Source organism: Thalassophryne amazonica, chromosome 12 (genome assembly GCF_902500255.1).
Source record: "Thalassophryne amazonica chromosome 12, fThaAma1.1, whole genome shotgun sequence".
NCBI classification, from domain to species: domain Eukaryota; kingdom Metazoa; phylum Chordata; class Actinopteri; order Batrachoidiformes; family Batrachoididae; genus Thalassophryne; species Thalassophryne amazonica.
In genome coordinates this window covers 23431548-23448336 of record NC_047114.1, presented here as the reverse complement: position 1 = coordinate 23448336, position 16789 = coordinate 23431548, and the positions used below count along the sequence as shown (strand labels likewise).

The following is a 16789-nucleotide window of genomic DNA, read 5'->3' as shown; positions in this document are numbered from 1 at the left end:
TCATAAGCACATATTTCAATCATTAATCAAACCGTATAATATTGTATCATTTCAAAACCATCATAAATCAGTTGAACACCTATCAAAGCATAGGCATACACATTTTCATTCATTTGACATCATGATAAAACCTTTAAACACATTATGGCACAAGTATACACTCTATTCAACTTCATTCATTCAATACAATATGTAGTTCATTTAAACCTGCATGATGTACATACTTCTAAACATTTGTTACTTTTTGTAAATAATGAACACAAAACCTTTTATTCAGTTTGGTAACTTTTAGCATTGTTAGCATGCAAAGCTAATTATGAGTAAAATAGCATATATTTTCATTTATTCTTTACAGTGTATGAGAGAGAGGTGATTAGATTTTGGGCTAGTTTGGTCAAAGGTCAAGGAAAATGTGGTCTGAAAAACACTTTTTTTGGATATCTCAACCACCAAGAAGCCAAGATGGATGATCTAAACTGTATATTGATCAGCAAAATATTGTGATTGATTGGTATGAATGATTTCATAGTGAAGTCACACAAAGGTCATATATAGTCAAACATTACAGATACATGTATAATTTTACTTGTACATTTATAATGTAGTGTGTAGCGTGTACAGGGTATGCATCATCCCTCTGTTGCCTATCAGTTAAATTTGCAGTTCCTGCAAATTTATACTCACATTAAATCACAAAGTTTCATTCAGTATGTTTCAACTAAATGTCTCCTCTAAATTTATTGGTATTTCTTTGCATCTCCTTCACACTGTTTATTTGCTCAAAGATTTGCAATATTTTGATCTGCATCAGAATCATGTGGAGGCTTAAATATATTAAGGACTTTGTACCCCTTTTAGAAACAGAGAGGCCTTGTGTAGTCACATGACAACTAAACTATTTCCACAACATGCTGACTCTGCTTTGACATATTTACCTCGTTTCCAGGATACACGCCTGCACACGCTGGCAGGATGGCAGCGCGGGCCGGAGGGTGACACGGCTGAGGGAGGGTTCACAAGGTTTTAATCGCAGCTCTGTGTGGCTGTGGAATGACGCAGGAAAAAGTGTGGCAGAAGGCCGAGAGCTGACTTCCACATCTGTCCCCGGACGGCAGCAAGACGGACAGATGTGCCGTCATGGACATGATGTAAATAAGAAGTGAAAGTAATGTAATTTCAGCACAGTGATAAATGATCCGCTGTGGCTGATCCCGCTATACTGCACCGGTCACAGCCCTATAAAAGACAAGACCATTGGTGCTCTCCTGTAGTTTTGTCTTTTGCAGAGATCCTCATCCTCACATCACGCTAAGGGCCCTGTCCCACTGGCGTTTAGGAGGATTTGCGCATGAAATGAGGAGACAAAAGCTGAGCGTCCGCAACAAAGGTGGGCGGAAATGACAAATGTCCCGGGGTGGATCAGCGAATACATGAGGAAGAAAAGCGGATATAACAGGGAACAGAAGCAAAGGCGACCGCGGAGGCGCCCCCATGAGGGGCACAGCGGCCGTGATGCACTCGCTACATCCGTGCCCACTCTGTCTGCATGCACGACATACCATTTGCGACCGTGATGTGGCCGTGCTGGGCACGCATCATATCTGTTTTTCACGCTGTCCCGGTCCGCCGCCAAGCCGTGCCAACCCGTCGGTTGCGGATATCAGTGGATGACAGGGGATATGCGGCGCGTTGGTTGTGTATGTCCTGCGTATGTCTTCAGTATGTGTTCATACTTCATACTTCAGTATTTTTGAGCCGCTCAAAAATCCTGGCTGCAGACATGCGTGCCTCTGCGGATGATCACAGACGTGTTCGGATGGCGGCCGACTCATACAGGAATGTTACATGATTATTGCAGTTGTTTGGCGGATGTGGGCCACTTTTGTGCGCATTCCATCCACAAATCCTCCTAAATGCCAGTGGGACAGGGCCCTAACCTCCAGTCGAAGGCGGCCGCTGAGTTACTCCCGTTTGGTGCTGAAACAAGTGTTTTCTTGTTCGGTGTTTAGTTTATGAAGGTATTTATATTGATGGACCACCTTCAGTCCCAGGATGCAGGTATCTAACAAACATCAAATACAGAGCAGAATTTATATACTACACTCAACAAAAATATAAACGCAACACTTTTGGTTTTGCTCCCATTTTGTATGAGATGAACTCAAAGATCTAAAACTTTTTCCACATACAAAATATCACCATTTCCCTCGAATATTGTTCACAAACCAGTCTAAATCTGTGATAGTGAGCACTTCTCCTTTGCTGAGATAATCCATCCCACCTCACAGGTGTGCCATATCAAGATGCTGATTAAACACCATGATTAGTGCACAGGTGTGCTTTAGACTGTCCACAATAAAAGGCCACTCTGAGAGGTGCAGTTTTATCACACAGCACAATGCCACAGATGTCGCAAGATTTGAGAGAGCGTGCAGTTGGCATACTGACAGCAGGAATGTCAACCAGAGCTGTTGCTCGTGTATTGAATGTTCATTTCTCTACCATAAGCCGTCTCCAAAGGCATTTCAGAGAATTTGGCAGTACATCCAACCAGCCTCACAATCGCAGACCACGTGTAACCACACCAGCCCAGGACCTCCACATCCAGCATGTTCACCTCCAAGATCGCATAACCAAAGAATTTCTGCATAAACTGTCAGAAACCGTCTCAGGGAAGCTCATCTGCATGCTCGTCGTCCTCATCGGGGTCTTGACCTGACTCCAGTTCGTTGTCGTAACCGACTTGAGTGGGCAAATGCTCACGTTCGCTGGCATTTGGCACGTTGGAGAGGTGTTCTCTTCACGGATGAATCCCGGTTCACACTGTCCAGGGCAGATGGCAGACAGCGTGTGGTGTCGTGTGGGTGAGCGGTTTTCTGATGTCAATGTTGTGGATCGAGTGGCCCATGGTGGCGGTGGGGTTATGGTATGGGCAGGCGTCTGTTATGGACGAAGAACACAGGTGCATTTTATTGATGGCATTTCGAATGCACAGAGATACCGTGACGAGATCCTGAGGCCCATTGTTGTGCCATACATCCAAGAACATCACCTCATGTTGCAGCAGGATAATGCACGGCCACATGTTGCAAGGATCTGTACACAATTCTTGGAAGCTGAAAATGTCCCAGTTCTTGCATGGGCGGCATACTCACCGGACATGTCACCCATTGAGCATGTTTGGGATGCTCTGGACCGGCGTATACGACAGCGTGTACCAGTTCCTGCCAATATCCAGCAACTTCGCACAGCCATTGAAGAGGAGTGGACTAACATTCCACAGGCCACAATTGACAACCTGATCAACTCTATGCGAAGGAGATGTGTTGCACTGCATGAGGCAAATGGTGGTCACACCAGATACTGACTGGTATCCCCCCCAATAAAACAAAACTGCACCTTTCAGAGTGGCCTTTTATTGTGGGCAGTCTAAGGCACACCTGTGCACTAATCATGGTGTCTAATCAGCATCTTGATATGGCACACCTGTGAGGTGGGATGGATTATCTCAGCAAAGGAGAAGTGCTCACTATCACAGATTTAGACTGGTTTGTGAACAATATTTGAGGGAAATGGTGATATTGTGTATGTGGAAAAAGTTTTAGATCTTTGAGTTCATCTCATACAAAATGGGAGCAAAACCAAAAGTGTTGCGTTTATATTTTTGTTGAGTGTATAAAACAAATAATACTGCAGTATATCACAAATAAACTGTATTACAAGTGATGTTAAACCTAAATCAGCAAGAATGTGAACGAGGTCAGTTGAAAACAGGAAGCTGTCCTTTAAATCTGAAACAAAACTCAGTGAGATTCAGTCACCATAGTTCTCGTAGCGTCGACTCGACAGCAGGGAGATGTTCCCATAAGCACTGAACCCCAACATCAAAGATCAAATCAAATGATATTTATTAAGGTTGACAATTGTTCTTGTATCCATCCACTGAAATTACCACAGACCTGAATATCAGATGTTTGTATCTATTATACATTCAATTAAAACCCTTTAACAAACAGCTGATCTCCAGTTCACTAATGGGAATTATAAAACCAATTAGCTATTAAAGTGATGGTTTAGATGTGCTGTATTAAAAAGGGCTGAGTATTTTGGGTTTAATATTTGTATTTAATTTGGATGTTATGTCACTTTGTTTCCATTTAGACTTTAAAGATCATTTAAAAAGAGATTTATTTTGAGGCTTAATTACCTCCGCCAAGGAGGTTATGTTTTCAGTCGCGTTTGTTTGTTTGTCTGTCTGTTTGTCTGTTTGTCAGCAGGATAACTCAAAAGGTTTTGAATGGATTTTGATGAATTTTGTGGAGTGGTTGGAAATGACAAGAGGAACAAGTGATTAAATTTTAGTGGTGATCCGGATCACAATCTGGATCCAGGAATTTTTTAAAGGATTCTTCACCATTGCGGGATAGGGGGAATTTTGACATTCTAGTTTCTAACTTCAGAAAAACAAGGCAGAAAGGCTTGAAAAAAATTAGGGTGTAACATAGTCAAATGTTCTATCAAACAACAAAGTTTGGTGATGATCGGATCTGGATTCCGGATCTGGTGATCCAGAATATGCAAAGATATAGGGACAATAGAAAATGTGTCAGTGTGAGGTGACAAATGAAGCTAGAGATGCACAACTAACACCAAATTGTAGCTGAATCTGTACTGATTCAGTAAGGTGTCATCAGATTTGTTGTAGCTTCAAATGTTATGGAGCCAGAGCCAGAAGAAAACCGCCATTACCGAAAAATCGTTTTTACACAATAACTTTTGAACTAATAAAGACATAAAAGTGATTCCAAGTTCTAGTGGTATGTTTTCATGGTCAAGGATGTCAAATATAAAGGAAAGAAAAGTGTATGTATCATAGTTTTGGTTGTAACACTGAATTGTTGAATAGATCACTGTGCCAAGGAGGGAATCTCTTTAGGGTTAGTGACCCTATGGCCTTGTTTAGAGAAGTGTTTCATAAATGTTAAAAAATTCATATATTTGCAGTTTAGTTGAATAATAAATTGAATTTTTTCTCGTATTTGTTTTTGTCTATAAGCACATGCAATATCAATATCAGTGCTCAGATGACAGTAGCTTCTGGGAAAGTTGCAATAAACTGTGATGCCAAGCGCTAAGGATACATGCTATCCAGTCACAGCAGATGAAACTTTTTTTACTACTGAGCAAATATCATTGTTAGACTTTTTTAGGTTCAATGATTCCACGGCGTGTACATGTTATGGCGTCAGTGACCCCATGGCCTTGGCGGAGGTTTGCACTCTCTGAGTGCTTCTAGTTGGATACTGTTTTCAGTCCTCTGTGTGTGAACATATGCTTCCTTACTGTTCTGTTTTATTAAAGGAAGTAGTTCAGTTTTGGACAGAATTGATAAAATGCCAAGTCTGCAAAGAACCACAAGTTATACTGTGACTGAATGACTTTGTGAACGCAAACGAAGTTAGAGGAGGTTACGTTATGAAATTTTTACTTAACATTCATATCCTGATAGGCAAGAAATTACATTTTCAAGGTCAAAGGGCAAAGTCTGGAAAAATCTTGAAAAATTGGAAAAATCCCCATCTTTAACATTGAATGAATTTTCAAAAATTCATCTCTGTCAAAAAAGATCAAATCTCTTTCGTAATTGAGACTGTCATGATGGTATACTTTATCGGCTGAAAAGTTTGATCTGGATCTGATCCAGATTACAGATTTTGTGGCAATTTAAATTTAACATTGAAAACCCCATTTAATGTATATTTTACGTTATATCTTAATCAAACATGCCCCAGTCATACTCACATCTGAATGTGAGGTGCAGACTGGCACTCCCTATGGTGTGATAAAGTTTGATCCGGATATGATCCAGACTGTGAATTTTGTGGACATTTGATGTACATTTTACATTATATCTTAATCAAAAGTGCCTCAGTCACTCTCACTTGTGACAATGATGTGAAAACTGGCACTCTCATTGATTAGACTAAGTTTGAGCCGCATCTGAGCCGTACTGCAGTACAAATTTGTGGAATTGGAAATTAGTATTGGGGGAGGTTTGCACTCTACAAGCATGGTGCTCTAGTTGTTGATGAATAAATGGATACCATGATTATAGCACTTAGTTGAGTGAGAAATCACAATGAATGGATTTGCAAATGTCCTCATCACCTATATAAATAGGACCTACCAAACTAGTAAAAAAACAAACATCAATTTATACTCCGGAAAATATGGTACTTGCTGCTGTTGGGTCATATGTTACCAAATGTAACTAATTTTTCTTCTGTCAATGGGCACATAGTATGCTGAAGGTTTTGCACGTCTGCTTCCTGTTACAGGGAGAAGCCCATCTTCAGCACACGGGCCCATGTTTTCCAGATCGACCCTGCCACTAAGAGGAACTGGATCCCTGCCAGCAAACATGCTGTCACTGTGTCATTCTTTTTTGACGTCAACCGTAACGTGTACCGGATCATCAGTGTGGGTGGGACCAAGGTGAGCATGACTGTGATGAAGCTGTTGAAGCGCAGATGGACAAATGACTGGATTCAATATCACAGCTACACTAAAATAATATATGTAGAACTGTGGCAATGTAAAAAAAAATGTGGTAAGGACCCCAGTGCAGAGAACCACAGTGAAAGGCAGTTTAAACAGGTTTTATTGTCCAGCAGTAGCAGTTAGCTAACAGTGGCAGGCAAAAGGGTAGTAAAAACAGTAAAGGCTCAGTACACAGGTGATCAGTCCAAATAAGGAGAGTATTTCAAAGGAGCTAAGCCACAGTGTTATCCAAAACATAGACACAGTTACCAGAGATTCTCATGCTGTATCACAGAGTCCAAGAAAGCAGGCAAAAAACAGAAGTCCACAATGGCAGCAATGGTCTGTAACATGGAATCAAAAACACAGTAACTGGAACGCTAAGCAGCAGGGTGGAATATAATACAATCTGGCAGTTCAGAGCCCTTCTAACTGTGCTTATATAAAGCATGTTAAGCAAGTAAATTCAAAAACGGAGAGACATGCAAACATGAAAGTCAAAACTTTAAAGTTAAATGAACCAGAGGGAACACAGCAGAAACCTCACAGTAACAGGACAAATATTATGAGGGTTCACTGAAAAGTTCTGCCTATTACATAATTATTTCAATAACAAGCAAGATGCTCATTTGAATCACATATCTGCTTAATGCTTAGAATGTTCTCTGTTCACTTATGCTGGACAAGTATTTATATCCCATCAGTGAAGAAATCTGGTGTCTTCTCTCAGCACAGCTGCTTCCACCTCTAGTGCAACATTGTCCCTTCGGGTGTTATTCAGCTTGGGAAAAAGGAAAATGAGATCCGGACTGCACAGTGGGTGTGGTAAGATCTCATAAAATTTGATTCGCTGCAATGAATTCTGTGTTTTTCGACTTGTGTGTGGACGAGCATTGTCACTGAAGAATTGCGTCTTTCCAGGACCAACGGGCTTCAAGTGTGCGTAGCTTTTGCATAGTGTCCACATATTGGTCTGAGTTGACAGTGTTACCATGTTCCAAAAATTCTGAGAGGACTATGTCATTGAGCCCACACTGTGCATTTGTGGCTGTTATGGGATGTGCTCTATGGGCCTGGTCACGGAGACTCGTCGTGGCTGGATTTTTGCCCTTCAAATTCCTTGGCTTCCTTCAGACTGTACTAACATCCACACAGGCGTCACCGTGTACAACATTCAGTCGTCCACGGGTGCACAACCCTCCGTCATGAGGAATTCAATATCAGCACGTTGTTTCAAACACATGCCCATGTGCACCGACATTTTTTTACCAACTACTGTGCGCATGTTACGGCAAAGGCAATTCTGTGCATGCCTGAAACTGCAGGTGAAAAACATTTGGTGTAGCAGCAGCCAATAAGTAAAGGATTATTCTTCTACCAGTTTCACTTCCTTATTTTGCTTGTTATTGAAATAATCACATTGAAGCAAAATCGTTCAGCCAACTCTTGTATATCATGAGAGGAAAATGCCAAGTAACATGGAGGGAAAAAAAGACCAGAAATAATGCAGAATGACAATAATATCTGATAGAAAAACAGAACTAGAATGAAAACATGGATCTTGACAGACAATTGAAGGGGTTTTATTAGTTGTTGTATTTAACTGTAGTAAAAATGATGACTTTTTGAGTACTTGTTTTCTTGTGTTCTGTCTCAAAAGGCACCGGCCAAGCAAACACAGAGCAGCTTCATATTAATTCTCAAGAGTGTGTCAGTAAGTTTAAGAACTGTGCAGTGCATGAAACAAGAGTGGATGCCCACAGCTGAGGAGCCACACACTGTTGGCTAGAGATTAGGTGGTCATGTGGTGGGTTGGGGGGGGTATCTATTTGATCTTCTCTTAACACCTCTGGTCTGACCCACATTTCAGCCTCCCAGAAGGCAGTGCGGTGTGGCAGTTGGTCGGCCAGCAGCCCAGTCATGCCAGAACTGGTGTCAGACTCCTCAGTAATCTTTACTACTGCTGCACCGTCCAACATATTATGTCAAACTTGGCAACATTAGGGGAGGTGATGGTCTCGTGGTTAAGGCGTTGGGCTTGAGACCAGAAGATCCTCGCTTCAAATCCCAGTCTAAACTGGAAAATCACTAAGGGCCCTTGGGCAAGGTCTTTAATCGCCTATTGTTCCCGGTGTGTAGTGAATGGCTTGTATGGCAGCTCCCTCACATCGGGGTGAATGTAAAGTGCTTTGAGTGTCTGATACAGATGGAAAAGCGCTATATAAATGCAGTCCATTTAACGAAGGAACAGACTGAGTCCATATAATCTGTTGTTGGTGGCAACAAGGGGAGGAAATAGGCTGACCCTAAACTGATGACGCAAAACATTTGTTTTTCCATGTGTGTAAAAGAAGTGGTTTTACGTGTTCATTTCTTGTTTCATCAAGTATATGAGTATAAGCCATGTGTCATCAGCATACAGTGGATAAAATAAGTATTGAACATGGCACCATTTTTCTCAATAAATATATTTCTAAAGGTCCTACCAACATGAAATTTTCACCAGATATTGGTAATAACCCAAATAATCCACACATGCAAGGAAATTAATAGAAATAAGTGCAGAAATTATGTGTAGTAAAATGAATGTCACAGGGAAAAGTATTGAACACGCTTACTGAAAATATTCAATACTTCGTACAAAAGCCTTTATTGGTAATGAAGCTTCAAGATGCCTCCTGTGTGGAGAAACTAATCACATGCATTGCTCAGGTGTGATTTTGGCCCATTCTTCCAGACAAACAAGCTTCAAATCTTGAAGGTTCTATGGACCTCTTCTGTGAACTCTGATCTTTAGTTCTTTCCATAGATTTTCTGTTGAATTCCAGTCAGATGATTGGCTGGACCATTATAGCAGCTCTATTTTCAGTCTCTGAAACCAGCTGAGAGTTTCCTTGGCTATGTGTTTAGGATCACTGTCTTGCTGAAATGTCCACCCTCCTTTCACCTTCATCATCGTCCTGGTAGATTTTAGCAATAATGTCTTGGTGCATTTTTCCATTCATCCTTTCTTCAATTGTATGAAGTTTGCTAGTGTCATCTGCTGAAAAACAACCCCATACCATGATGTTCCCGCGTCCAAACTTCACTGTTGGTTTGGTGTTTTTGGGGTGATGTGCAGTGACATTTATGGTGTGTATTATGGTATCCAAAGAGTTCAGTTTTGATCTCATCTGAACAAACTATGTTGTCCCAGTATTTCACGGCTTTGTCTAAATGCTGTGCAGCAAACTTTAACTGAGCATCAACATGCTTTTTTCTTCAGCAATGAAGTCTTGTGTGGTGAGCGTGCATACACCCCACGATAGTTGAGTGCGTTATTTATTGTTTTCTTTGAAAAAAATTGTTCATTTGGTCTCCATAAGTGGTCTTTGGCTCTTGGACAACTCTTCTGATAATTATTTTCACTCCTCTGTCAGAAATCTTGCAAGGAGCACCTGGTCATGGCTGGTTTATGGTGAAATGGTGTTCTTTCCCCTTTCAATTCATTTATTTCATTTATATAGCACCAATTCACAAATAAAGTTGCCTCAAGGTGCTTCACACAACTAAGGTCTAACCTTACCAACCCCCAGGGCAAGCATACAGGCAACAGTAGTAAGGAAATACTCCCTCTGAAGAAGAAACCTCAAGCAGACCAGGCTCAAAGGGGTGACCCCTTCTGGATTATGGCCCCACAGTGCTCACTGGAACATTCAGAAGTTTAGAAATCCTTCTGTAACTAATGTCATCTGTCATGATTGTGGTTTGTATGTAGTGTCTTTTTGTTTTTCTTTATTTTGTTGCTGCCATTTTTTGTCACTGTCATGTTTGGTGGAGGGATCTTTCTGCTCTGTTGTCTTCTGCTTGGTGTTAGGTGTTCTCCTTTGGTCCTCTCTCCAGCTTGCCACACCCCTTTCCAGATCCTTCCACACACACTTGTCCTGCATTTCCTGCTAATCACTCCCTCTATTTTAGTCACACCTATCACCCTGTCTGGTTGTGAGATTGTTGAGCCTTGAGCCACTTTTGAGCACTTATTCTTCTGAGCATTTTTATCCTGTTTTTTGACTACCCATGTTTTTGACCTGCCTGCCTGTTTTTGACACTGTCTCTGCCTAATGCTTTGGATCCTGTTGCTCATCTTGGTGTGCCTACCTGTGTACCGCCTGCATGAACTTTCATTAAACCCTGGTTTACTGACATCTGAATCCTGCATTTGTGTCCAGCCTCGCCATTTCAGTAAGCCTGACACCATCAGTATGTTTTGCAACAATAAGGTTGTGAATGTCTTGACAGAGATCTTGCCCATCATCAGATATTTCTTGTGTGACACCTTGACAATAAGACACCTTTTTATGGGCCATAAGTTGGGACTGAACCAGCTGATATTAATTTGCTATGACAAAGAGAAGGATTGCTTTCTAATTACTAAGAGAGTTCAGTTGGTGTCTTGGCTTTTCACACCTTTTTGCACCTCCCTTTCTTCATGTATTCAATACTTTCTCCTGTGTCATTTCATGTTATTACACATAACTTAATTTCTCTACTTATTTGTTTATATTTTGTTATATGTGTGGATTACTTGGGTTGTTATCGTCATCTGGGGAAAACCTCATGTCGATAGCATCTTTAGAAATATATTTACTGAGAAAAATGGTGACGTGTTCAATACTTATTTTACCCATTTTTTTAGAAACAAATTAGCACTGACTTCAAAGCATTTCCTTCTCGACTTGCATAACATAACCATCAACTTAAAAAAAATTGAAGTTGTGCAACCTTGAGTACACAAAAATAGGTGATGATTGTTGTTTTCACCACACCTGCAGGCAATTATCAACTGCACCATTACACCCAGCATGACGTTCACCAAGACCTCACAGAAGTTTGGTCAGTGGGCTGACAGCAGGGCCAACACGGTTTATGGTCTGGGCTTTGCTACAGAGCAGCAGTTGCAGCAGGTAAAAGTCCAGTGCTTGCTTCTGTTGTATTATTTTTAATAATAATTACAATCACCACATTCTCTTTTGATAAGTTCTCAGAGAAGTTCAAGGAGGTGAAAGACGCAGCTCGTCTGGCACGAGACAAGTCTCAGGACAAAGAACTGGCCAATACTGCCCTTACCATCGCCGCCCCTCAGGTAAGTCCCACCATGTCACCAAAACCAAAGCCAAAGTACCAAAGTATCGAGGCAGAAAGTGTTAATGTGGTCACATGGTGCACATCAGGATTAAAGAGACAGCAGGACCACACACCAGAGTTTCAGGAATGTCCCTGGATTACTTTACAACACTTCTGCTGTTTGGCAGCTTGTTCCAGGAGCTGCTATGATTGAATCAAATGAGCGATGGAAAGAAAGCAAAAGCAAGAAGAGTTAGGTCACCTGTCTCTGAGGGAAGAGAAAGTGAAGTAAAGTAGGGCGATGGTAAAATTATCTCACACTCAGTTGCAGCTACATCTTCTTCCCACAAGAAGTCCTGACTGTAGAACGTGGTATCAGCTTGTGGTTGATAACTATCCATCGTATTCCTGGATGTGAGGAGCCCGTCTCTCATTCTACATTCATAAATTTAATGAATGCAGTAGAAAATTCAAACATTGTGGTGGTCTAGTGGTAAGCGTTGGGCTTGAGACCAGAGGATCCTCTGTTCAAATCCCAGCCTGACCGGAAAATCACTAAGGGCCCTTGGGCAAGATCCTTAATCCCCTAGTTCCTCCCGGTGTGTAGTGAGCGCCTTCTATGGCAGCACCCTCACATCGGGGTGAATGTGAGACATTACTGTAAAGTGCTTTGAGCAGGGGCGTAGGTTTGCATATGGACCATAGGGACAAGTCACAACCAATATTTTGGGATGGCAAAATAGTCCCTACCAATATTTAGCATTTTTTATATAACAAAATCATTCACTATTTTTTTGCGAACTCGATACTATAATTTTAGTCGTCACGTTTTGTGTTTTCGACGTGCCAGAGTGACAGGGTTACCCATGTTGCAATTTCATTGGCTCACGTTCTTCTCACATGGCCGTAAACAAAGCGCATCTCGTGGCAGGCAGTGCTTCATTTGTAAAGTGGGAGGTCCCGGAGCGCAGAGGATGGGTGGCTCCGGTGCAGTGTTGCCAGATGTACAATAATTATCGTATTTGTACGATAGTTTTGCCCTCTGTACGATGTACGATCAATAATGGGAAAAAATCCAATATGTACGATAATTTTAGTTGGTTGCCCAAACACGCATCTCTCTCTGACACCCAAGAATCATTTTGCAGGCGCTGCACTCAGTCGGCATCAAAGACACACCACACACAGGGCTGCTGCTGGCTTTCGGCGACCGTCATTTGAAAGCCCGCCCCCTCTCCATACAAAGTAATGAGTTCCATCCAATCTGTGCCGTGACAGGAAGATTCCCCAACCAACAACTTTTTTTTTTTGAAACTTTATTTCAACAAATGCAATAACAAACGAACAAAACACAAGAGCAAAGAGATATACAAGAAAAATAAAAAAAGTTCAAGTTCCTTATGGAGGTGTCAACATTTTTCTGTGTTCAACAAAATCTGCACAAGTGTCCATGGCATCGGATGACGACAGCGACCTCGAGGTTGAATTCGACTCTTTCTAGTCTTGTAATTAACACATGTTTGTGTCCCTTCACAGAAAAAAAAAAATCTTTCTAGTCTGGTAGTGCATTTGCGTTCTTTTTGTGCCATAGTTTCCCCCATTTCTATAATTACTGTTTAAAATGTGACATAAAATTCTTTGTAAATAAAAACAAAACAAAACGCTAAAATAGCTACGTTGTATGCGTTTTGTTTGTGTACGATAATTTCTCCCAAAATACGATAGTTTTGACGTTTTGGTACGATAGTTTCATATTTCATATCTGGCAACACTGCTCCGGTGCAGAAAAACAAGAAGGGCGGGGGAGGGGTTGCGAACAATGCTGTGCGCCACACTTAAACTGCACAGCCACACAAACACGCACACACACCTTCACAAATGACACTAACACCCTCCCTTTTCCTCAAAAATTACTACATTTATGTTTGCTGTCTGTCTCTGTACTTTTCTCTCACTTTTGCGCTCTTTTTCATACTTTTCCCTCGTTTCAAAAGTCACCGAACGCACTTTACCGTAAGATATGCAACATATAGCATACTGTTGGAAAGCACGGGTTCTTGGCTTGCTGTCAGTGTTGAAATTTTTCAGAGTGAGGGTTTACATGAGAACTTACGGTAATGAGAATCAGCGGCGCACTAGTGTGAAACTTCCGTGTTTTTCCTCTGCGTTATGACATCACAGGCTTACGTTTAATGTAATACACCATATATCATTGGAAAGCCCTTTTTTTTGGCATATTAGGTTGCCAGATACCTACAACTGCATTATTGATGAAGAGAATAGATTATACATCTTGGTTGCAAAAACTTTTTTTTTTGTTAGCTCCACAAGTATTTTTTTTTGTTGTCTTGTTCTCTCGGGTGTAGGCCTATAGAATAGATTTGTGATTTTGGGTGCAATTTTTTTATTTAAGCTATTTGTTTGTTTGCCTACACACTTAATATTGTAAATAAAGTGTTAAATTATTCAGCATTATGTCGTCATATGTTATGTATTATGCTGTACTTGTGCGTCTAACGGTATGAGTGGGTTAGGGGGTGGTGGGCATGGGGGCCGGGGGGGGGGTGGTGGTGGTGGTGGTATTGTCCCTACCAAAGCTGAGACCAAACCTACGCCCTTGGCTTTGAGCATCTGATGTAGATGGAAAAGCGCTATATAAATGTATGAATTTTGGTCTTGCTAAGTCGTGCGTCACTGATTCCACGTGAGAGGATGTTTACCTATATGGAATCGGACTCAAAATTGGACCACCCCCATTCTCAGTTCCATACAAGGTTATTACGTCATTGTGACATCAAAATAACAACATGAGCAGCCTTGAGTCTCATAGTGGCACATTATTTGACCTGAAGTTGCCATGGACTTGAGAATATGGTCCATTATAGGTACAGTTCTCCTACATATACTTGTAATATAATTTTTAAAATGCCACATGTGCAAAATTATTATATGAGCCACCCCCACTAAATTTGGCTCATGATAACTACCACTTGGGGGGGGTGGGGGGGGGGGGGATTTTTACCATCTTATTTTCTGAAAGCTGTATATCTCTAGAGTTCATTCCAGCATGACAACAGTCAATATCATGTAGCTTCTTGATTTTACAGCCTTCCTAGTGTATCAGCCCAACCTGGTCTCACGGCAAGTCGTGATTCAGCAGCACGAAATATACATTAATCTATTGGTTCGTGATATTGTGACGAAAAGCGCCTCATTTTTGCCACGGAAGCACAAATTCATTCTAATTCATTCCGTGATGGCTGCACGAAATTAAAAGTGAAGCGGGGGCGGTTATGGTTAGGGTTGCGGGAAGGAGTAGGATTAGGTTATGGTTAATGCTGCGTTTACACATAACGACGAGAATTCACGAATGCCACGAAGTACACATTCTTGGCCGCTGATCACAAATGTGATTATTCGGGGCAAAGGCGTCAGGTGTCCTCAGGAACTGCTGCAACCTGTTACCACACGTTACAATTAATGGCACGTGTTGCTGGAGAATTATCAGGAACCATTACACACGGTCAAGAATAGTGTTTCACGTTGTTGCGCGCTATTGTGCGTAACAGCGCATCGTTAAGTTCTGTCACTTTGTGAATGAGGTGAATTGTCTCCACACACATATTCATCCAACCGAATTCAGATCGCTCCAGTTTTTCAGAAGAACTTTGTGACTGCATGTGTAGTTGGGCTCTGTGCCATGAAGTGGCGCAGAGAGGAGGAGGAGGAGGAGATGGACAGCGCCAGATGTGTGGCTTCATGCGGCTCTCGTCTCGCGCATTTTCCCAAACATCAGGCACATGCAGCAGGTGGAACACCTGCAGGAGCGCGCTGAAGAGCTCTGAAGCTCTGAAGAGCCGACTTGGTGTCAGCAATCAAACTGAATGCTTTGCAGCAGGGTTTAATTGTGCGCACACTTCTTCCTCCGCCGGACTGGAGGAGGTGCAGAGATGTCTCATCAGTTACAACAGCAGGTGGAACACCTGCAGGAGCGTCCTGAGGAGCTTCAGCAGGAACTGTGGAATGATACTTGGAGCCGAGTTTAATTGTGCGCACGTGACAGAAAACTGATTCGTCGTAGCGCGCAGTGAAATGTGACGCCGCGTTACAAGTCGTGTCAAAACTTGACAGTTTCCGTGTCACTTCGTAATAACGCGTGACAGTTTGGGCTCCAAGAACCATCACAAGAACCACTATGAACGTTGTCACGTTCTATTAAAAATCACTACTCATCAAGACGGATCAATACGCTCAGTTGCGACCTCCACGACATGAGACGAAATGAGGGTGGTGTGTGACATTCGTGGAAGATTTTTTGACAGGCAAAAACATGCTCCACGAATATCAAGAATATCATGCACCAACACGCCCTATTAAGAAACATATTCAGATGCGTTAAGTCACATTAAGAATGTCAGGAATGTGTCACAAATGACAGAAAAATGACATTCGGAACGCGTCTTGCTTATGTGTAAATGCACCTTAAGGTTAGTATTGGGGGTAAGAGTAGGGTTAGTACTGTAATAGTTAAAAAAAACATGTCACGAAAATTTGACTCATTTCGTGACGGGAGCACGAAAAAAAAATGTGAGACTGGGTTGATCAGCCAGGAGGAGTAATAACAACCACTAAGGGGAGACAATGATAACTCTATATATAATTATTGTATATCTTCTTGATTTTTACAGGCTTTCAAATGGACCCCCTATTGACAAAAAAAATTCTAATTAAGAAAATCATTTTTTTAAACATGTGAACCCATATTAAATAGTATTCTAATCATGCTAAATTTGATGGTTGATGTTTAAATATGTGCAGAATAACCAAATCCAATATGAACCTAATGTCAGTGCTTAAAGAAAATGAATAAAAATGGCACTCATGACAACTTCCTGGCCCATACACTATATGTGTTAACATTTTTCTTTGTCTTTTTTTTCTACTTGATGGATTTCTTCTACAGTTTTCACAGGTAAGTGTTTCATTGTTGATAAGCACAATGTCATTTTGCACCACAGTTGTGACGCATGTACGCTTTGGCTGAAAGTCTGTAAAATCGATTTTCCAAACTTCACATATTTCCTGTTACGAAACAGTATTCATGTTGAATCCAGTAGGATGCCCCATTCAGATATTCTCTCAGAAA

General features: G+C 41.4%; 1 protein-coding gene across 4 annotated transcripts in view; it reads left to right on the top strand.

The window, feature by feature from the left end:
* LOC117522392 (homer protein homolog 3-like) overlaps positions 1-16789 on the top strand; it is a 79062-nt gene that overhangs the window by 29329 nt on the left and 32944 nt on the right. For 2 of the 4 annotated variants that reach the window (XM_034183787.1, XM_034183785.1), the window contains exons 2-5: positions 6339-6495; positions 11352-11483; positions 11558-11662; positions 16607-16615. In XM_034183787.1, the coding sequence (XP_034039678.1) occupies positions 6339-6495; positions 11352-11483; positions 11558-11662; positions 16607-16615 (403 nt within the window). The remainder of the gene's footprint in view (positions 1-6338; positions 6496-11351; positions 11484-11557; positions 11663-16606; positions 16616-16789) is intronic. The other 2 variants (XM_034183788.1, XM_034183786.1) reach the window with 1 other exon arrangement.